Below are 21,895 nucleotides of genomic sequence, written 5' to 3' on the forward strand. Positions count from 1 at the left end.
GGAAGATCCAAGACACTGGGTCAGGGTGCATCGTAACAAGGTCTGTCAGGGTGCCAGTGACAGGTTATACACACGTAGCAAGACTACAAAAGACTTTGCAAAGTGACTGTGCTGAAAGGGAATCTATTAAGTTCTGAGTTCTACTCCAGTTTTGAGGTCTTTGCATTGGCTTCCTGTCCAACAAAGAATTGACTTTAAAATCCTGCTGCTGGTTTATAAAGCACTGAATGGTTTAGGGCCTAAATACATTTGTGATCTGCTGCTACCTTATGAACCATCCCGACCCCTCAGGTCATCTGGGACTGGTCTACTTTGTGTTCCAAGAGTCAGAACTAAACATGGAGAAGCAGCGTTCAGTTTTTTCTGCACCACATATCTGGAACAAGGTCCCTGAAAGCTGCAGATCTGCTGAGACCCTCAGCTCCTTTAAATCCATATTGAAGACTTTACTAATCGCTGTTGCCTTTAATTGAACCAGATTAAAGAATATCAATTTCTGCATCTCACTCCTGCATTTTATTTTTTAAACTGCACTGCAACTTTTATTTTATTTCTTGCTTTTTGAATGTTTTTAATGTGTTATTGAATGTTCTTAATTGTTTTAAAATCGTGTTTTCTTTTGCATTATGTTTTGATGCTTTTAATGGTTTTATGTGAAGCACTTGTTGTTGAAATGTGCTATACAAATAAACTTGTCTTGCCTATATAGGGATGGGCGAATGATGCCTTGTGAAGCTTTGGACCATCTTAATCAATTGATTAAATCCTTATTTTTAAACTGTTGTTTAGTCTGTTCCTCTCGGTCACACACACTGTTCCCTCCTTCCAAAAAAAACTAACCTTTCTCAAATTCTAGACTTTTTATACTAGATGGCGTAGTCAGACTACGCTCATGCTACAATCATCCCTGTAGTTGTGACAGGCAGCATTCTTTGGGTCAACTGTAGGAAGAATATGACTGGGCTTATGTAGTGTGATTCTCTTTGGCTTAGTTGCCAACAATGGTGTGAGCTGAACTGTTAAAGGTTTCAGATTAAATTTACTTTTTAAAAGGAATGTAGAGAAGTAACTGACAGATGACCATTGACAACCTCATAACACCCAAATATAACATGAGTCAGACACATTTTAAAGGATACCTTAAAAGCTGAGTCATGAATTCCCATACTCATATTAACCCCTGCCTATGGCCTCACATACAACACATGTTAAACCAAGAAAAGAAATAGCAGTTTCATCATGCAGTAGGAATCGCCAAAGGGATTGTGGGGCACTTCCACATGCTTTCATAAGAGCATTACAACTCACTTGCAAGAATCCTCCTGATAACTGGGATAACTGGACCATCTAGAGGCTTTACTTAGAAATGCAGTTCATTGCGCAAATGAGACAAGTTTAAAGATTCTCAAATAGGAAGTTTGATAAAGATCTCTTTGGTATGATGTTAATAGATGAAAATAACAAGAGTCAAATAAAATGCAATGAATGTTTAATTAATGATTAATAATGTATGTGGATTACAGAGTAGTGGGAAACTGATCAGCATCTCCATTCTTCACTGCAGATGCAGCAGCTTTCATGGAGGTGATGTTCTCTGCATGTGAGATTCCACCATAGGTCTTCTCACCCACAGTGCAATCCTTCAAAAAGAAAAAGAAAATGTTCTATGTGCTCAGAACACCAGGAAACCATTGGTAACCAACATGGTATGCACACTGTCTGTTTATTATGAATGTAACCATGTTTACGTAATAACAACCGTGAAGATCAACTTAAAGGTTTTACTTTCTTTCCTCTTCCTCTCCTGAAAGCTCTCCTGACAGCTCTCCCGAAAGCCCTCATGAGGCCACAGAAACATCCTCCTCCCTTCTTCTTTGCTTTCTGCCTGGGAGCAGCTACGGAGCCACCATGGCTCTTGGAAGAAGCCGCCGTTTCTGGTTGAAGCTCTCTGCTCAGGTGAAGCAGGCTCAGGTCTCTGGCTGCGACAGGCTTGAGGTCTTCACTGGGTGAGAAGAGGAAGAGAAGAGAAGGCCTACCATTAACATCAGAACATATCAAATATTAATACTAATATCAAATATCAGGTTAACTAAGCTCATAAGTACAAAATACTTGGATACAATGATACTAAAAGAGTAAATGACTGTGACTTACATGATCTGTTTGTCTGTCTCTTTCATGTCCAGCAGCAACTGGATGTCAGTGGTAGGCTGATGCCTATCGGAAGTGTTCATCACAGCCTTGATTTTCTCACCATACAGCTGCAAGAAGGTCTCCCTTCCCACGACTCCCTGGAGACCATCAACAGGCTTCGTCAGGCTGGTCTCAGCTGCAGAAGATTTGAAGTCCTGGCTATCCTGGTGCAGGGTGGTGATCCTCACAGGTGTCTGGAGGTTAAGCTGGGACATAACCTTGGCCACATTCATCCGGGAGGCACGAAAGGCAGCCATTGCCTGATTGATCTTAGAGTGCAGAGCCTGTGGAGACCCCAGCAGGTGGATCACCTCATCATTTTCCATCTCCAGGAACATACCGGTGAGCTTTTCAGCTAGGTGTGGTTGAAACTTGTGGATGATGCTGATGAGAGACACTCCCAGCTTAGTCTTCTGGTAGTGCAGAGGAGTGGAGGCCAGTGTGGAGGCTGTCAGAGGCTCCTTGCCCCACACATAAGCAGAAGGCTAATGGAGGACAGAGGGACACACAATTTAAAATACACCTTTACATACGATACACACAATCCTAGTGCTGCCACTATGTGAAACTGTAATACAACTGTAATACATGTCAAAAGTCATTTTACAAAAGCCAGTACTGTAATTACCTGCTGCATTCCAATCAGGGCCTGAACTTGGACTTGAGCCCTGGTCTGGGTCTGGGCCTGAATCTCCATCAGGGTCTGGGCCTTTGTCTGGTTGTGAGCCAGGGTCATGAGCTGGGCCAGAGCAGTCATGCTCAGTTGTCGGTTAGGGTTACAAACTCCAGGCACAACACACACACCAGGAGAGCTTATCCATGTGTAGACAGCAGGCTGGAAAGAGACAGGGCACATATTATGTTAAATACACACAGTTAGATAGATACCGTAGACACCCAAGGTTTTTGGTGCCACCTTGTGTATCACACATTTAAGATATAAATTTGTGTATGGTTTACACCTGCTGCGTAGACACCAAGGCCAGGGTGAAGGCATGGGTCAGGACCTGGGTCCGGGTCTGGATCTGGGCCTGAAGCTGGGTCTGGACATTAGCCTGAGGCAGGGTCTGGACCTGGGTATTAGTCAGGAGATGGACCAGAGGCTGGGTCAGGACCTGCTCGACTTGGCCCTGAGGCAGGGTCTGGACCTGAGGCTGGGTCAGGATCTGGACCTGAGGCTGGGCCTGGACCCGCTGGACTTGGGCCTGAGACTGGGTCTGGACCTTTACTTGGACCTGACGCTGGGTCTGGATCTGGACCTGAGGCTGGGTCTGGACCCGCTGGACTTGGGCCTGAGACTGGGTCTGGACCTTTACTTGGACCTGACGCTGGGTCCGGACATGGGCTTGAGGATGGGTCCAGACATGGACCTTAGGCTGGGTCTGGACCTGGGCATTTTCCTGGGTCAGGGTCTGGACCTTGACCTGGGCTTTGGTCTTGGAGTGGATCTGGGCTTGAGGCTTAGTCTGGACCTTGGCACTCATGTGCTGCTGATGGTTGGCAAAATGTGGAATTCATTATTGAATATTGTCAAAACATGGAAATAGCACTGGAAACAGCACTAGAAATAACTGTCTTTTTACTATGTGACTGCAGCCTCTACTCACCTGCTGCTTAGAAGGGCATGTCATGCAAGCCTGGTTCTGCTGGAACCAACGCTTGAGCTTGGACTGACGCTCTAACCTCTTCTGGGCGCGGCCAACATAGATCAGCTTGCCGCTAATTTGCATTCCTTTCATGTCATCCACAGCTTTTTGCGCATCCTCGTGCCTCTCAAAGTTCACAAAGCCGAACCCTCGGGACTTGCCATTCTCATCCTTCATGACACAGACGCTCGTAATCTTTCCATACTTGCTGAACACCTCTGTCAGCTTCTGCTCATCCACATCCTGTCCAAAGTTCTTGATGTAGATATTGGTGAACTTTGCGCATGAACAAAAGCGCTCAGCTTGGCGCTCCTTGCGAGATTTGAAGCGGCCCACAAATGCTTTTCTGTCATTAAACAGCATACCGTCTAATCTTTCTATAGATTTCTCAGCAGCCTCCGCGGTCTCAAATTGAACAAAACCATAGCCCTTTGAGCCATTGTTACCACATGCAATCTTGCTCGACAAGATTTTGCCGAAGCCAGAGAAGGTGTCGTATAGATGTTCGTTATCTATTGACGTGTCCAGGTTCTTAATAAAGACTTTACCCACACCGCTCTTTGTCAGGGTCGGGTCGCGCTGGTGGGCCCAAGTTACACGAATCGGAGAGCCATCAGTCAGTTTAAAATTCCAGAAATCTAAGGCGTGCTCGGCATCCACTGACCTCTTGAAGTTGACATAGGCATAACCCAGAGAGCGCTTGGTGACCCTGTCTCTGCAGACGCGGATAGAGTGGATGGTCCCGGCGGGACTGAAGTGGTTGTAGAGCATTGCCTCGGTAACATGTTGGTGTATGTCTCCTACATACAAGGAAGCTTTTGGACGACTAGAAGGACGCTGATTCATTTTTTCTTACTATCTAATTGGAAATTGTATCAGGCAACTAGATGACGTTATGTCTAACAAGGTTTTTTAATGCAAAACTGTGGATTCTAAATGCCAAAAGTTCTGTTACGTCATAGATGATTTAGACGATGTTCCACTATAATGCCAGTGTAGTAACGCTGTTTCTTGTTTGTCTATCAAAGACATGACTTCCATGTTATTCGGAACACATTTTCCGTTTTTGTTTGTGACCAACGTATTGTGTGTCACGTTGCTTAAAGACTCTAATTCCAGGAGCACTCATCTGTAAAATTGGATTGTGTAGACAAGAATTTGGATCTATAAATTCTGAAGTTTTATGTAGGACTTCAATGCTAAAAATATTAATTGTAAATAAACTTGTAATAAACGATGATTGACGCAAATGGACGTGCATAAAATATCGAGTAAAACATATTGGTAGCTATATTGGGAGTATCTGCAGGGGGTGACCAGGGTGACTGCATCAAAAAAGCATTTGAAAGTCAGCCCTGCTTTGTTGTTATTCTGAATAATTACTTTTAACATTAACACCTAACACAGAAAACCCAGTGAAGGCAACATTAGTTAATACTTTATTTTTGTTGGGTACCCAAGAGGTTATACAGCGCTGTGTATTGGAACAGGGTACAGGTTTCGCAGACAGGATGCTGGTAGTAGGTGTCAGTGTGGGTCAGGCTGATGCAAGGCTAAACTCAAGGTTGGTCTATCCACCCTTGTCTAGGGCTGTATGCAGTCAGACTGCATAGCATCATATTAGCCTAATTAATTTAGGCAATGGGAATATTTATTTATTCGTGTCTTTACAAACATAATACTGTAATACACCTAACCCATGTTTGCTTTAATCATGTTGCAGTAGAAGGCTCGTTCGTCAAATAAGTCCGTCCAACAAGCCTAGACATAGGCTATAGCTTAATGTTTTACTGCGGTGATAAAGACAGTGGAATGAATAGAACATCTTGCCACATTATATGGAGATACTGAACCCAGTTGCTGATCAGCTGACCGCAGTACAGCTTTTTTATATTTATTTATTTTTGCGTCATTGGAGGCGTGGGCTACATGAAGGGGCGTAGCTCTTAGGCAATTCAGCGCAGTGAGCGCTTGATGCGCTCAGTTGACGTAAGCTATCGGAATATGCACGCAGTAGCCTATCACTGCCAGTTTCAGTGTTGGCTGGTGTTTCTTTCGTTTATTTAACCTTGGTGTGATACCAATGTTAATTTTTTTTGTAGCCTAAGTAATCATAAACGAACAACACATATATCAGTATGCCAACGCATATTAAAGCTTATTTAACGCAACATTTAGGTCGAGATGGACTTGTCAACGATACTGCTCCGATTTCCTGCTGTTGATATCTTTCAGTTTAACTCAGTTCAGGGTTGTGTGTTTTTATGTCGAAAATATGAGTAACGCTTTTTTAAAGCATGTTAGAAGGTTTCCCTGGGTTACCAATGTAACCCTCTACGGTTGCTTGTTCGCTGGTGGGGACTTCGTTCACCAATGGTTTTCGCGGAAAGAAGACATGGACTGGAGGCACACACGGAATGTTGCCGTAGTCGCCTTTAGTTTCCATGGTAACTTTAACTTCTTCTGGATGCGTTTTTTGGAGCGGAGATTTCCCGGGAATTCTGTCGGTATGGTTCTACGCAAACTTTTCTTGGACCAAACCACCGCTGCGCCTTTGGCCACAACCGTATTCTACACAGGTCAGAATGAAGACACAGACTACACAGATAAGCCGACTTTTAGCTTGACAGCTAATTGTTAACGACCCAATCGTGGATTTTCCTGTCAAATTGTAGGCCTAACAAGTTTTGGACCTTAAACTGTTTCATTGTTTATTCACTTATCCATTGACTCGAAGGAGCAACACTGTTATGTCAGAACGGAGGTCACGTTAAAGACAACATGATAAAACTGCAATGTATAATCTGAGCTGTGTAGTTCTAGCAGATTACATCCTACATAGTAGCCTACATTAACCCTTATACTGTCTGTCACTCAATGTCTTTAGTTATAGGCCTAGTATTGTGTTGTTATAACATCATATACTGAACAAATGATGTTCCCCAGGGGTGAGTTTTCTGGAAGGCAAAGATGACATTCTGCAGGACTGGAGGGAGAAATTCTTCAATACATACAAGGTAAAGCACCTAGTGCACAGGTCCAGATGGCACCTATAGGCCTATAGTCACTACAGGGTAGCTTTTTGTTCAATTTCTAATTGACAGAAAGGTCTTCACTTTTACTCATTCATAGTTGTGTGTAATGTTCACCTCATCCAAAAAGTAATTTATTGGTCATTTCTTTCAGACTGGCTTGATGTTTTGGCCCATCATGCAGGTATGAACACCCTCAATGTTGATTTACGTCTGTCATTTAATTACAGCAATCATTCCATATCTGTTTGTTATCTAGCCATACTTACTGATTCACCTGTCTCCCTCCCCCCCCCCCCCCCCCCCTCTCTCTCTCTCTCTCTCTCTCTCTCTTTTCTCCCTCCCTCCCCCTCCCTCCCCCCCTTCTCCCTCCCCCTCTCCCTCTCTCTCCCCGTCTCCTAGTTTCTGAACTTTGCTCTGGTGCCCCTGTACGTGCGCACCACCTTCACCGGCTGCTGTGCCTTCATCTGGGCCACGTTCCTGTGTTTCTCCCGCCAGAGCGGAGACGGCACGGCCGCCGCCGCCCTCGTCTGGATGTTCACCCCCAGACACAACGCAGCCGAGCTGAAGGAGGAGCAACAACCGAGGCCCGCAGGGGAGGGTTCAGGACCGGTGGAGGAGAAACGTAAACCAGCACTCACACACAATGAGCAAAGCTCCCCTGATGTGAAACCAGGTTTAGAAGAGCAGGCTGCAGGGCAGAAAGAAGGAGAGTCCCAGTTGCGGAAATAAATTGTAATTCAAACACAAAAAAAGTTGACTTCCTACCAAGGACACACAGGCAGCTACTGTCAAGTGACAAGATACCAAGCTAGAGAGTCACTCACAAGCACAGATTCCAACGTGTATTTAGTCAAGCTATGTTTTGATAGCGTCAATTTTGATTGCAACTGTACTTGCCAGTTCCACTTTGTAATCTGTGCATTGGTGCTAGACTGTGTTTGTGACATTGCTTAAAATATGTATTTATGCTAATTTAAAAATAAACATAACATGGAATCCAGCATCCACTATACTTGAACCATCAATTTGCTTATGCTTTCTAAGATAGTTTGGTATCGAGCTTCTCTTTCTTTCTCCTCTCTCTTGCTCTCTATTTCTTTCCTCTGCTTGACCCAGAGGAAAGGTTTCCCTGCATGGATCTGCTGTGCAAAGACCATTTTTCCTGTATCCTAAAGATAGTTTGAACTAATCACAGGAGATACCACTCAATGTTGTGTTCCCCTCGTATGACATTCCACAAAGCTGACTGAACCTTGTAATGTAATTTGCTTGAAGTTTATAGTTATCTTTCCCTTGTTGTCATGGTTATGTCACATATTCTCAACCTGGTTTTAGTCTTAGGAAGCATGTGTTTGTAGTAGAATTGTATTGGCATTTGATTAAAGATGTGTTGCACTAATTGTGGTAATTTAATAAATTCCCCTCTTTCCAACAATTTTTCATCACAAAACATTTTACTGTCCGAGCTTGTCTCATTGCCACCGTATGCCCCATAGTGTTATAGGCTACCTGATTGTTGATTAGTAATTTGCCTTCCAATGTAATGTCGAATGCAAAAAAAGTAGACTACTTCATAGAAGAATAACATTCTGAAGATTTGGTTTCTTGATATTGCTGGTCAAACCATGTCTGAATGAACTGAAGAATTGTTGCTGTCTCAACAAATGCACAATATCTTTGACATTTTCTATTGCTTTCTAAAAACTTGGGAACAATCGCGAAATGCATTGTAATGCATTGTAATACAATGTTTGCTTTGATGGTCAAAGCCTTGATTTTCTCACTAATATGATTTGTAAAGTTGGTGCACTGAAATGTCTCTGTTTAGATAAACGACTAACTCTGACCTTGGAAAATGTTTCTATTTATTGTTGAATATTGAAATAGGCTACGTAATAAAAAAAAAAGGCAATTTGCTTGTGTTAGCCTACGTCTGCATACTGGCCGTTCAGTAGGTCAACCTAATGTTAATTAACATTGCCTCTGAGCAATGGGCTAACTAGACTTCCTAATGTGAGTTACCATGTTATCCTTAGAACTGTCATTCGTGCCTTGACTTTTTTTGCAAGCACCAAAGAACTTATACTCTTTGCTATCACTTGCAAGACACAGACACTCATGCATCTTCGATATCTTCTAGTTTAAAAAAACTGACACCCAATAAAGAAATAAGGAGGATCATTTTTCTTCAACGCCGAAATGAACGGCATGCTTATGCATGGCCGAGAGTTTAATCTTGCAGAAATCAATTTGAATAGCATTATTAATTTAATGTCCAACAAGGCATGGTGAAATTAGTTGCTGTGTGCAAAATAGAATTGTCTTTCTTGACGTTGTCTCCATGCAACCTGAATGTCTTTGCCGTCACCCGAAATCCAGTGCGCATGCTCTCTGCATCCCTCGCTGTTGCCCACCACACGTCAAAGAGGGTTGGTAAGCTTGAATAAAGATGCTCAGCGTTTCGGGTCCGCGAAGCCTTGGAATCAGGCGAAACTGACTTATTCCGGAGAAAATAACACGCTTTTCATCTCAGCACTTACACCCATTGGCATCTTTTCCCTATCTTTTCCCTATCCCTATTAAGAAATTGATTCCAGCGATGGAATTGAAGAAATCTTTTTCTGATAGCGAGCGTTCATTGAAGGGTTACGGTGCTGTTTCAGCAACGGAATGGACAACGGACAAGGGTGAGAATCAAGATTACAATTTGTTTTTATTAGCCAGTAATGGGCAGTTTTCTTGTAGAGGACTCGAAAGATTCACGATTTAGATAGTGTATTCTCCTACAAAACTACATCTAAATTACGTCTCCATTAAACATTCTTAGTGCTACCAAATATTAGCCGATGGAATTCTATTGTCATGATGTGCTTTGCTTTCATTGCTTAGGCATGGTTCATTCTGTCAAATCTTCTGGATACAGAGCTAATTAACTAGGCTTAGCCTACGTGTAGAAGGGTCTGAATTAGAATATGAATATTTTCTTATCAACAGGAATTGTTGTTCAGTTTTTTGACGTAGGTTTAACGTATGTGCGTTTCATACCTGTGCAACAACGAAAAATAGCTTAGTTTGCAATGAATATCCTACCCTGGTCTCTACACCACTTTGAGCTGACAGTACATGTCCAAGTTGCTTTGCTGTTCGTTACAATGACTTGAACCGCATCCCAGTCAATGCAGAGTGGTGGAGCATGCTAGAAGTCTACCTGCTGTGCTCAATGTGAGCATAACAGCTGTAGCCTACCAACATATTCTAATCTGAAGATATATTTCGATTGGAGTTGTGGGTAAACATATAATTGCACAAGCACAGATAAACACATAAGCACTAATGTGTGCAAGTAACCTCCCCACACACACACCATGCATTGGTTATTCTCAGTCATTAGGTAATTTATTTAGTATAAATCCAAACAGTTATTGATATGATATTCAGTATATTTTTGTAATAGTTGTATTATTCTATTATTCTAAAAATAAGCCACTGGGGATTGTCAAGAGGAGCAGGACCAAATAATTCAAATGTACCTGTACCTGTCCTCATTACAAATGGCAATCAACTTGAAACATTGTGGTGGAACTTTGTGTGCTGTCCTCAATGAGGCCTCTACTGATTGAACAGAGGGTAAGGGGGTGGGGATATATTTTTTTACCTTACAAGGGGAGATGGAAAGAGAAAATATCTCAAATGAATTCAACTTCTAAAAAGGAAACAAAAAAAGAGGCAGTAGCCTCTAGTATTTTTAGACCTGGTCTCCCTGTCCCCATTCGTCTCCAGTGCAGTGGTGAGGCCCTTCTAACACACACGTACACACTATTCTCTCATGTGGACTACAAAGGGATATAGGCAGACTTTGTCCTCTCTGTGTGCTCCATCTGTTTTGGGGAGGGTGTTTTTAAAAGCCTTGCAGCAAAAACACACACACAACACACACACACACACACACACACACACACACACACACACACACACACACACACACACACATAGCACTGTAGGGAACATTCTAATTAGCTGGTACTTCTGAAGTGTAGCCCCCACAGATGATACCAGCATCGTTCTCCCATCATTCCGTCTCCTTATCCACCTTGCCCAAAAGGGAACCACAATTCCACCTGAAATTAATGAACAGATGTCTAGCATTTTGATGTGGGAGTTTCCTTTGTTTTTAATTGCAATTGGGGTAATTCAATCGGGTTTATTAAGCGGGTGCCTGGCTAGGGTCAGGCAAGGAAGCCGGGAAACGGTACGTCCTTCACAAGTGCGCTCGTTTTTCTACTTTGGTTACAGCTGAGCCACAGTGTTGTACTGTCCTGTGCTTTTGGTTTTGTCACAGACTGCACTGCATCCATTTGGCAAACTTTTCATATGACACTTTTAATTTGACGTATGGTGCTTATCTGAGAAACGTTCTTTCCATTTTTTACAGTCTCTCTCTGCACCCTGTAATCTTATTGATGGCTTACTCTGTGTATGCATGTGTTAGAATTGCTTCCTCGGTTGGTAAGAAGCATCTGGTCTGCAGTTTAGAGACATTGTTGGGAATTCATTAAAGAGCTGGCTTTCTGCCACTTTAATAGGTCTGCCTGGACTGACTGTGGCTTCAGTCAGGGCATTGTGTGTGTGTGTATGTGTGTGCATTTGACACAGAGAGTGTGAAAGAAACAGAAGATAAATGTGTGTGTCATTGGTTAGACTTGCGTTGCCGCGGTGACAAGGCTAAGGCCTACATGTGTGAATTTGAATGAGAGAGAAAAAAGGAGAGAAGAAAAAGGGGTTTCTGAAAGTATGTCTGTGTGTCAAGCTTCAAGTTTCAAGCTGATTGACATTGTAAAAAGGACAGGTGCAGGTCCTGTTCTGTGGTCCTGCTCCTTTGAAATATCCCCAGCAGCCTATCGAGACCTCTAATAAATCATCTAAACCTGGAATTGTAATTCCTAACCAATATAGGCTATTGTGCTTATTGACAACATAAACAATATAAGTAAGGAATGGACTAGTACTGAAGACATCACCTACCAACTGAGAATGACTCAAGCTAAGAAAAACGTGAAAGAGGAGCAAAATGACTTGTGCTGGCCATTGGTCCCATGTGTGTGTCTGAACAAGCAAAAGAGAGCGAGGAAAGGAGGGGCGAAAAAGTGTGCATGTTTGAGGGAGAGAGAAAGAAAAAGAGAGAAAAGGGAGAGCAATCGGTGAGTGTAGAGGGAAAAGAGGAAGAGGCTGGCCTGGGTATAAATCTCCCACGGTTTATCACACTGCGTTATTGACTCGGGTTTCTCCCGCCTCCCCATCAGCTTTGTTGTCACGCAGCGCTCACAAACAAAGAGGGAAGGCCACAAAACTTTTATTTGGCTCCGACATTGCAGATGTCGCATGTCTCTTCACGGCATGAGGAGACATGCCGTGATGATTCCATTTGCAGGAGACAAACAACACACAGCCAGACACAAGCACATTACGAAGGTCTCCAGGTGCCAGTGTGAGTCAGTCTCACACACGCAGCAGCTCGAAACGAATCAGTGTCGAGCTTACACGCTTTCGGGAGGCCCCCTGGGAAATGGACCCCCCCCCCACATAGCATTTTGTGTCACCCAACTATTTGATACCTATCAGATACCTAGTTGATAAGCCATGCATTATCTACTCCTACGCCCCACACCAACAGACATCCACACCCAGACCACTTCAGGACCAGCCCCCCACTTCTGTCTCAGGGCCCCCACACACCTACTGTAACAACGGCCCCAGAAGTCAAAGCAACCAGGCAATGTCCGCATGGCTTTTTGCACACATGATACTGTCACACAGAGTGGAGAGCATTAGCACCTGCCTGGCAGTAAAGTATGGGCTGTCAGTTCACCTTTCACCTCTCTCTCTCTCTCTCTCTCTCTCTCTCTCTCTCTCTCTCTCTCTCTCTCTCTCCTTCTCTTCTAGTTCTGTAACCCTCCACAACACCCCGTAAAATATTTACGCACTGTAGAGTACATTTACATTTAGTCATTTAGCAGACGCTCTTATCCAGAGGGACTTACAGTAAGTACAGGGACATTCTCCCGAGGCAAGTAGGGTGAAGTGCCTTGCCCAAGGACACAACGTCAGTTGGCATGACCGGGAATCGAACTGGCAGCCTTCGGATTACTAGCCCGATTCCCTCACCGCTCAGCCACCTGACTCCCCTGAGTAGTAGGGGGTAGGTCGTGTTTACAGTGCCTGTCAAAGATGTCACTCTGAAGGATGACCCCTAGACTGATACAGGAATAAACATGGCGGATTGTAGGTCTGTAGGATATTTGCTGGTGCGGCAAGTCAGCTTTAGTCAGTGTTTGTACATCTCCAGTTCTGGTTCTCAGTGCCAATGGCTAGCTAAAGTGTGCTTATTATTCGACTTATGTGTGTTTCTATTGGCTGGAAGGCTCTGTCTGCTATTGATTCCGGGTGCTTTGTGAAGTCACTGGCCACGGCACAAGGAGGATTGGCTCAAGCTAGTTCAGGTTATAGATCTATTTTCGATATCAGATTATCATCATGATGATCACCTTACTGTCCATGAGACCCCTCAAACCTTGCACTCTGGGAAGCCTCGCACGCATAGAATGTAATTTATACTCCGGCATCTGCAAGCTTCACAACAGAGTGTTTGAGTAACTGACACCCAATCTGAGGAGCTTAGGTTACTTGATAGTCTGAGCTTTTTATTAGTCATTCCCTTTGACCAGAATCACTTCATTTCAGAAAGACTGCTTGTATGATGACACAGCCAGAGGGGCGAGGTAAAATGTTTAGTACAAAATAAATATCATTTTCAGTTTGGAGATACAGAAAAAGACTGTTCAAAGCTGCACTGTGATACACGTTGAAGGAAATTCCGTGGGGACCTTCCTTGATTCATTTGGCAACTTTTCATTTGAATTTTAAATTCAGCATGCCTGTCTCGCTTTGAGACCAAGTGGAGCGTAGCTCTCATAATTAAGGCGAGAAGATGGAGTAGAGAACGGGATGTATTACTGTAAATGAACTCTGCTGAGAACTACCAGGCGCGCCTCAAGCATTGTTCAAGATAAAGCCACCGAAATAATGCTCGAAATAAGCTATGAATGACAGTGCAAAGTGCAGTTGTGATAGAGAGCCACATCAAACTGAATTGTTTTCCCTGTGTGTACTTTCTGAGGATTAAGACTTGACATGGGGCCAACAAGGGTGGGCCTTGCAAGAATAAAGCCCGTTATTTTAACGTTTGGGATTCTTTTTTCAACCCTCTCTATTTCTCTCTGTACCCTTTCTCCTTGTTCTCCCTCCTCTTTTATCCTCCTCTCTTCTCCTCCTTCCTTCCTGGTCCTCTCTCTCTCTCCAGGCCATTCAGATGTGTGCATGGCGGAGAGCAGCATGGACCCAGATGAGATCGAGGTGGAGATGGCTCGTATCCAGCGTCTCCGGGAGGTCCTGGTGCGCCGGGAGTCTGAACTACGCTTCATGTGAGTGCTACTGACAGAACTCCATATCCCAGGGTTCACCCGTTTGCACGAGTGCACCCTGGCATCTCGTTTTGTTCATGTGGATACTTTGTTGGCCTCATGACCAACAACAGGCTACATCTCTGCAAATTTGATTGGCAAAACGTGGTCATCTAAATTAATTTAATTAATTTAACAGCCCGATTTACCAATTTCCAACCCTTGTATTTGTTGACATTTAAAGGAGGAACTAGTCAGTCATGCAGTAGACATGACATACCAATGGTTGCAGTGTGACAGTGATGTCAAACATCATGTAGCTCCAAGGTATTGACAGTGAGGGGACTCCCCCCCCCCCCCCACACACACTCTGTATGACTCATAAGGTCAATTGAGGGGCAGAGGTTAAAGTTTAGCTGGCGAAGATTGATATATTGAAAAAATCAATATATCTGAGCCAGTGCTTTGGAATGCCACTGGTCGAGCTGAAGGATAGAGATTGAGGGAAATACTTCTTCTGACATCTATGAGCTAGTTTGATTCCAGCCGTTTGTGAGGTGACGGATGAGGCGACAGATAAACTTGACGGGAGTCTGAGAGAGAGAGACCAGTGAGAAGCTGTCACTCTCAGAGGTGTCTAGCTGAGGAGCTGTAGCAGCTAACACCTTCTCTTGGAGAGCTTCATTAGCTAGTCGTGATGCGGCTAGCTCACTTTACTGTTTGGCTCTTGACTCATACATCAGTCATACGTGTGAGCGAAAAGGCAGGCAGGCAGGCAGGTTGACAGGCAAGCATAGAAGCACGCACGCACTCACACACACAAACACCCACCATGCACTCATTAACTCACAAAGAAAAGCAAATACACACATATACTCTCTCTCTCTCTCTCTCTCTCTCTCTCTCACACACACACACAAAACAGCAGATGGAACAGCAGATAGCAGGAGCTTCTGGAAGACTCTGTTGGGGTGGGTGAACACGAGGCAAAGATGGAGGGAGGAACAGAGAAACAGAGAGGCGGAGAGAAAGAGAGACGGAGGAGGAGGGGTGAGTGACAGGTTGAGGGTGAAAGAGCGAGCGGGTGAGAGCGACGGGGTCGTATGAGCAGAGGGAGGGGGATGAGGCTAAGAAAGACTGACAGGACCCCAGAGGAGGAGAGAGATGAAGGGAAGGAGGGAGAGCGAAGGGAGGCGGAGGGAGGAAGGGAGGGAGGGGGCAGTGGATGAGTCATCCGTCGGCAATTTGTCACGTTGAGAATTAAATCCCTGGTAGCTGTCACCGTGCTGCGGAGAGGGAGAGAGATGGATCGATGGAGGGAGGAAGAGGAGGATAAAGAGAGAGAGAGAGAGATGGAGGGAGGGATGACACAGAGGTACCAGTAGGGGCCATTGGGGTGAGGCCTCCATGTCCAGAGGTCTGTGGGGTGCTGGGGGATGATTTATATGCTGGATTTCATCTGCCCACTCTACCTCCCAAGAGAAGGGTAACTTCAGGCTCTGGTATAAAGAGAAGGTGGATACGCGTCTTTGAACTCGGAGAAGCTTTCTTTTGTGCCGTGGTTCCACGAAAGAGAACAGCTACTCCTCACAGTTTACCCCGAGAAGATTTCTTGACAAAAGCTGAATTATAGATTGACGTTCAGCAGTTCCCCTAGCACCACTATATACTGTGTTCACTGATTTGAAAGAAGAGGATGGGTGTAAGCAATATGGCAGATGCTTCTGTTAGTCTGATGGAAGAGAGTAGAGTTAGATGGTATAGCAGCTTAAACCTATCATCCATGGTTGACATTAGTGCAGAAGGACAGGGCCATAGATGGGATTGACACTCACATCTTGTAATCTAAATGCTGTTGTCTTCTCAGGATGGATGACATCCAGCTCTGCAAAGACATCATGAGCCTGAAACAGGAACTGAGGAAGATAGTCACCGTACCAGGTAACACACACACACTCACACTCACACACACACTCACCACCACACACTCCAAAACAAACTAACACATCACCATGTTCATGATTATACACACTGAGACACACACACACGTCAAACATCAAAAACACACACACATACACACCGGTGCATCCACTAACAAGCACACACACCCCAGACACACATCCCCTCACCTTCACTCTTCCTGACAGAGAGCGAAAACCAACACAACATCTGTATATCCCCGTCAGGAAATAGACCTGGCCTATCAGAATGCACCCTCGGTTTACAAAAAGTCCAAGTCACTTCTGTATGCAGCAGATAGTCAGCCCAAAAATAGAATTGAGGACGGATGCTCTGAGCAGCATAATGCAGTTGGGCTGGGCCATTTCCCCACCGCGGCCAACGCCCCCAGTGATTTGTGGGAAGGCTGGTTGTGTTAAAGTAGTGGAGATTGATTGTGATTCCATGGGTCTCGCTGGAGGTATGATGTGAGGGCATCATTCGTCCCCTCAGGTGGCGGAGTCGGCCGCTGGCACGGACAGACACGCTGAGGCAATGGCACTTCACACACACACACACACACACACACACACACACACACACACATACACACACACACACACACCTCTTTCTCCCTCTGTTACACACACATACCAAATAGAGATGCACACAAACATTGGCGTGTGTCTCTAACAAACAAACACACACACAAATATATATATAAATATATACACACACTACCCACAGACTGCCTCTTTCTATCTGTCCATCTCTCTCTCACATACACACACACACACACACGCACACACACACACACACACACACACACACACACATATATATACAGCCATAATGACAATGTAAACTCAAGGGACTGGGACTGGGGCCAAAAAAAAATACATTGCACTGACTACTCTTTATTTGGCTGTCCACAAACGACATTGGGTTCTATTTGTGGCTAGTGCTGACACAAATGATGGAGTCAAATAGCAGCTCCTCGCTTCCCCACTTTAGCTGTAGTATATCACCACTCTATTCCGAGGTGAGGCACCAACGGGAAAGGTTTCTCCTCTGAATACTATTGTTAAAAGAATGCTTTGTCAAACGACATCAATGCTGGGGGATCAAACCACCAGTCAGTTGGCTGAGCGGTGAGGGAATCGGGCTAGTAATCCGAAGGTTGCCAGTTCGATTCCCGGTCATGCCAACTGACGTTGTGTCCTTGGGCAAGGCACTTCACCCTACTTGCCTCGGGGGAATGTCCCTGTACTTACTGTAAGTCGCTCTGGATAAGAGCGTCTGCTAAATGACTAAATGTAAATGTAAATGTATGGGGGCCCAACCACCATGTATGGGGGCTCAACCACCATGTATGGGGGCCCAACCACCATGTATGGGGGCCCAACCACCATGTATGGGGGCCAACCACCATGTATGGGGGCCCAACCACCATGTATGGGGGCCCAACCACCATGTATGGGGGCTCAACCACCATGTATGGGGGCCCAACCACCATGTATGGGGGATCAACCACCATGTATGGGGATCAAACCACCATGTATGGGGGCCCAACCACGGGACCAATAAGAAATTGTCCAACGCCAGGGAGCAATGTTTACATTCTGTCTTCAGCGTCAGGGAGGGCTACTCTTCAGAGGAGCGACATCTCTCGCACAACTCCTGCCTCATAGACATCCTCACACCCTCAACAAAAACACATCCGTGAAAATATACCACGCCTTCTTCAGAATCCGAATCAGAATGGGTTTTATTCGCCATGAAAGTTTGCACAGACAAGGAATTTGCTTTGGCAGGAAGGTGCATACATTAAACATATAGGAATCTTAAATTGAAATATGAGGACTAACTATACTAAGGGCTTCATCATGCGTACAGCTCAATGTCCTCTGGAGCACGCGCACCTCTTCTTGAGTTCGTATCACCTCAGGCTAGCACGAGTCACTCCTTAGCATTTGTGTCAGGGAAGGAAGAAGACACAGGACGGAACCCACCGACTTTGCTGCAGTATACACACAGGATGTCGTCATTTGAGACCACAAACTGCCGTTTCTCACTTTATCCCCCCGTGACATTCCGATTCATGCGTGTGTCGGAATACCTTGCCTCTGGGGGAAAATGGCTGTTGTGTTGTTCAGTTTTGGAGGCACTTGATAGGGGGAAAGAGCTGATGTTTGCACTCCTGCAGGTCACCTGCTATTCGAATGTTGATAGCACTCGTGTGTGCTAGAATGTCTTTGCGTGTATGGTGTGTGTGAATGTGTTTGTGTGTGTGTATGAGTGAGAGAGAGATTTAGAGAGAGTGTGTTTATGTGTCTGTAATGTGTGAAGGTCAGGGGAATAAAACAAACCAAAACCTTTTCCAGTGAATGGGAGATGGAGTTCAGAAATATAGCACTTTGTGTGTGCAAATTATTCTGCCAACTAGAACCCTAAATGACTGACATCATTAGCATATTTAATCAGAGGATTCGATCTCATGAATTAAACATCAAGTAGGTAACTACACCAATGTTTTGGGAACAACCATTCTCCTTAGAGAGGTCCACACGGAAAATAAATCCAATATTTCTCGAAATCCAGTCATAAAACTTGAACACTAAAAGAAAAGAACCCCCATCAGCTCTTTTTTAATTGTCTTTCATAAAGGAGATTACTTTATTATTAACCGGTGCTTCCTGTCTCCCTCCCCCAAATCTTTTTACTCTCTCTCTCATCCCCTCTTCCGTAGAGAAAGAGAAGACCAAGAAGCACAGACAGCGGGAGGAAGAGCTGATCCTGAAGATCCACAAGCTGGTGCAGAAGAGGGACTTCCTGGTTGACGATGCCGAGGTGGAGAGATTAAGGTACACAGACACACACGTCTCAGACACACAGACAAGCACACACACAGACAGCATTGCTGGTGTCTGAAGCCAATGAAACGCAAACCAAAGACCTTTTGCGGAATCTGGAATAACTAAAGTCCTGGGGGGAGGGATGGGGAATCCCCTCCCACCCACTCAACAGAGCTGAAACATCAATACCGCTCTCCTCCCTCACAGATGCACTCAGACACACTCATGCCCACACGGAGGGGTCGAAAAATCCATGGGAGCCGTCCACCTGACACGTCACACGACACACACAAACCTTTGTTTCACCCTATAGGGAGCAGGAGGAGGACAAAGAGATGGCCGAGTTCCTCAGACAGAAGCTGACGTCACTGGAGAAACTGGCCCGAGTCACACAGAGTAAGTGGCCCACAATCCGTCCCGACAGTCTTGTCCGTCCAGCGTTTATTGTCGAAAAACAGAATCGAAGAATACACTGTGGTGGGCTAGCTTTCTAGCGGAACAGGTTGCAATAAAGCGCGGAAGAGTCTGGTCCAAGTTCAGATGCAAAGGTAGTTTATTGATCAAGACAGGGGATACATTCGGTCAGGCCTCCTCAAGCACCAGAGAGAGAGCCTAATTCAATACATGAATACAGCAGTCATTTATACAGTTGATAGGCAGTCCCATAATTCGTACCTTCAACGGATTCGTAATCTTCAAATGAAGATTTGTCTTTGTATGCTAAATGTCTCTTTATTCAAATATGTAATGTTCTCGTTATGACCTCTGATGCACGATCATTTATCTTACATGATCGTGCAATCAATAGTGCTATTTAGTTTAGTGGCCTATAGTTTAAGATAAACTCGTTCAGTTGGTAGTTTTCCATCTAGTTCCCTAGATATGCCAAGAATGGGGTGTTCTATCCAGCACCTACAGTACTGAGACAGACAGCGTCTAGACTATTTCCAAGACCTTCATAAAAGATCATTATCTCATTCAAATATCATGACTGAGGTTGCCTCGAGTAATTCTGAATGAACCTCCTCTCTCCAAGACACCACGAACAGGTAAAGCAGCAATGCGTTAACATTGTCTCTCTCCCCCTTCCCAGATCCCCCAAAGTCTAAGAAGCATGTCCCCACGCCACCCACTAACAAGCCCTCCATCGCCAAATCGAGTGTGGCCATCATCAAGGACTGCTGTGGAGCCACCCAGTGTTGCATCATGTAGCAGTCTGATGACGACCCCCCCTGACACTCCCAAACAGAACAGTCTGACCTAATCGGACCTAATCCGTTTATGACATCACTTCCTATGTACCTAGAGAACCCTGGTTGGTTGGTGGTGTGGAAATGGCGAGTTGTACAGGCATGTGTGCCCTACGTATCTGAAATGTGTATATATATGGAAGCTAATCCAGATGAAATATTTGGTGTCATATAATCCCCTGAACAATGACAAAGGAAGACAGTTTGACGGTAATAAATGTACCAGTGCATTTAATAGGTTTATTTGTTCATTATAATGTAGGGTTGGATATCTTCAAGACCAAGATGGTGTAAGGTGCTCTATAACGTAGTCTTTAAATAGTATCTTCTTGCATTGCAATTATAAGCACAAGGTCCCTAAAGAACTACGAACTCCAGGGTTCTCTTGTCCATCAGGAAGTGAGGTAATCTCTTTTGGTTATTTGCTGTTGTTTCAATAACGGGTATTCATGCTTCCATTTCAACCCTTTAACAGGAAACGTAGAACACCTCTTTAAAAGCTATTTATCAACTCTGGTCATGGAATACCCTCCGAGTCACACACGTGTATTCAAGTCTACCCATACACACAAGTGTTTCGTAGTGTTTTTTGGTTAGTCCAATTAGGGGTTTCTCAGTGCTTTGTGGTTAATTGTTTAATTGATTGAGGAAGCCAATTGGTCAGTAGTTATTTGGTTATTCATTTGAGGCATTCTAATTGGTCAGTCCACTCAGTATGTTAGTGCTGGTCTTGAACACAAGTGTGTCGTCGTGTGTGCTCCTAAAGACAACGTTGAGAAATGTTAATGACTATGCTTTGTTCTCTGCTGCAGTGCGTTTTGATCTCCAAGATTCTGTGTTTTACTTCCAGCTTTTTCTTGACAAGTACAAACATGCTTTCACAAGCTGCAACACACAAGATGTCATTGTTCAGTTTTCTATGATGTAAATATTATATCAGCAAGTGGTATCTACTAAACTGTAAAAGTCAACAAGTGATCAATTTTCCCTTCCCTCAGATATCAGTAGTTCTAGTTGCCATGCTATTGCAATGGTATATTCATGGTTACCCTGGAAAACTCAAGGGACCAACTAATCCTGCATCCTTTGATTCAGTCTTGCGATTTTACACTAAACATGAGGATGTGAATGCAATTCTTGTATATGCGTAAAACTCTGGAAAATAACATTGTATGTCTTATTCAAAAAGTATTTAAGGTATTACTGTCATGTTGAACAATGTGACCCCTCTTCAGATTCTAACTGCTATTCTCAGAATCCCTTCCGGTGGTTTTGTTCTATAGTAATAGTTGAGGTCCGACAATGAACAATATTCTGCAGACAATAAGATGAAACTACCTGTATATATATGTAATGTTTAAATAAAAGCATCTTTCAGGAATAGTCTCATTCATTGTCATCATTGGGACACACCAACTGAATAATTAAGGGTTCTCTCTAAGGAATCATATTGCAATCATCAGTATTTGTGTTTTTCCTTGAAGCCGGTAAATAAATTGATGTACCTGCTGACTTTCTACA

At 44.2% G+C, this 21,895-nt stretch overlaps 2 protein-coding genes across 4 annotated transcripts; one reads left to right on the plus strand and one right to left on the minus strand.

Moving 5' to 3' along the window:
- Nucleotides 1-1,517: 1,517 nt before the first annotated feature.
- Nucleotides 1,518-4,685, minus strand: LOC136965620 (polyadenylate-binding protein 1-like). Its single transcript, XM_067259802.1, has 6 exons — nt 3,801-4,685; nt 3,156-3,683; nt 2,822-3,028; nt 2,155-2,678; nt 1,822-2,002; nt 1,518-1,640 (listed from the first exon to the last, which is right to left on the minus strand). The coding sequence occupies exons 1-6, from the start codon at nt 4,683-4,685 to the stop codon at nt 1,518-1,520; spliced, it is 2,448 nt and encodes an 815-aa protein (XP_067115903.1).
- Nucleotides 4,686-5,837: 1,152 nt separating this feature from the next.
- On the plus strand, nt 5,838-21,527 carry LOC136965710 (bMERB domain-containing protein 1-like). 3 transcript variants are annotated; one of them, XM_067259908.1, is made up of 7 exons: nt 5,978-6,418; nt 13,822-13,833; nt 14,241-14,352; nt 16,199-16,272; nt 19,019-19,133; nt 19,438-19,520; nt 20,218-21,527. In XM_067259908.1, the coding sequence occupies exons 1-7, from the start codon at nt 6,115-6,117 to the stop codon at nt 20,334-20,336; spliced, it is 819 nt and encodes a 272-aa protein (XP_067116009.1). In that variant the 5' UTR covers nt 5,978-6,114; the 3' UTR covers nt 20,337-21,527. The 3 variants fall into 3 exon arrangements, with proteins under 3 accessions (XP_067116007.1, XP_067116009.1, XP_067116008.1); XM_067259907.1 differs by lacking the exons at nt 5,978-6,418; nt 13,822-13,833 and adding an exon at nt 9,311-9,561 and having other exon boundaries at nt 14,232-14,352; XM_067259906.1 differs by lacking the exons at nt 13,822-13,833; nt 14,241-14,352; nt 16,199-16,272; ... (1 more) ...; nt 19,438-19,520; nt 20,218-21,527 and adding exons at nt 6,786-6,856; nt 7,026-7,055; nt 7,274-7,891 and having other exon boundaries at nt 5,838-6,418.
- Nucleotides 21,528-21,895: the final 368 nt, after the last annotated feature.

This window comes from Osmerus mordax, chromosome 21, assembly GCF_038355195.1.
Source record: "Osmerus mordax isolate fOsmMor3 chromosome 21, fOsmMor3.pri, whole genome shotgun sequence".
NCBI classification, from domain to species: Eukaryota; Metazoa; Chordata; class Actinopteri; order Osmeriformes; family Osmeridae; genus Osmerus; species Osmerus mordax.

Bases quoted from the DNA above. Each gene is read 5' to 3' on its own strand.
- LOC136965620 (XM_067259802.1), bottom strand. From the start codon at position 4,685: ATGAATCAGCGTCCTTCTAGTCGTCCAAAAGCTTCCTTGTATGTAGGA. The intron at 3,029-3,155 runs GTGTAAACCATA...GTCTCTTTCCAG, and splicing joins CCTTGGTGTCTACGCAGCAG to CCTGCTGTCTACACATGGAT. The intron at 2,679-2,821 runs GTAATTACAGTA...GTCCTCCATTAG, and splicing joins CCCTGATTGGAATGCAGCAG to CCTTCTGCTTATGTGTGGGG.
- LOC136965710 (XM_067259908.1), top strand. From the start codon at position 6,115: ATGAGTAACGCTTTTTTAAAGCATGTTAGAAGGTTTCCCTGGGTTACC. The intron at 16,273-19,018 runs GTAACACACACA...CCTCTTCCGTAG, and splicing joins GAAGATAGTCACCGTACCAG to AGAAAGAGAAGACCAAGAAG. The intron at 19,134-19,437 runs GTACACAGACAC...TTCACCCTATAG, and splicing joins GCCGAGGTGGAGAGATTAAG to GGAGCAGGAGGAGGACAAAG.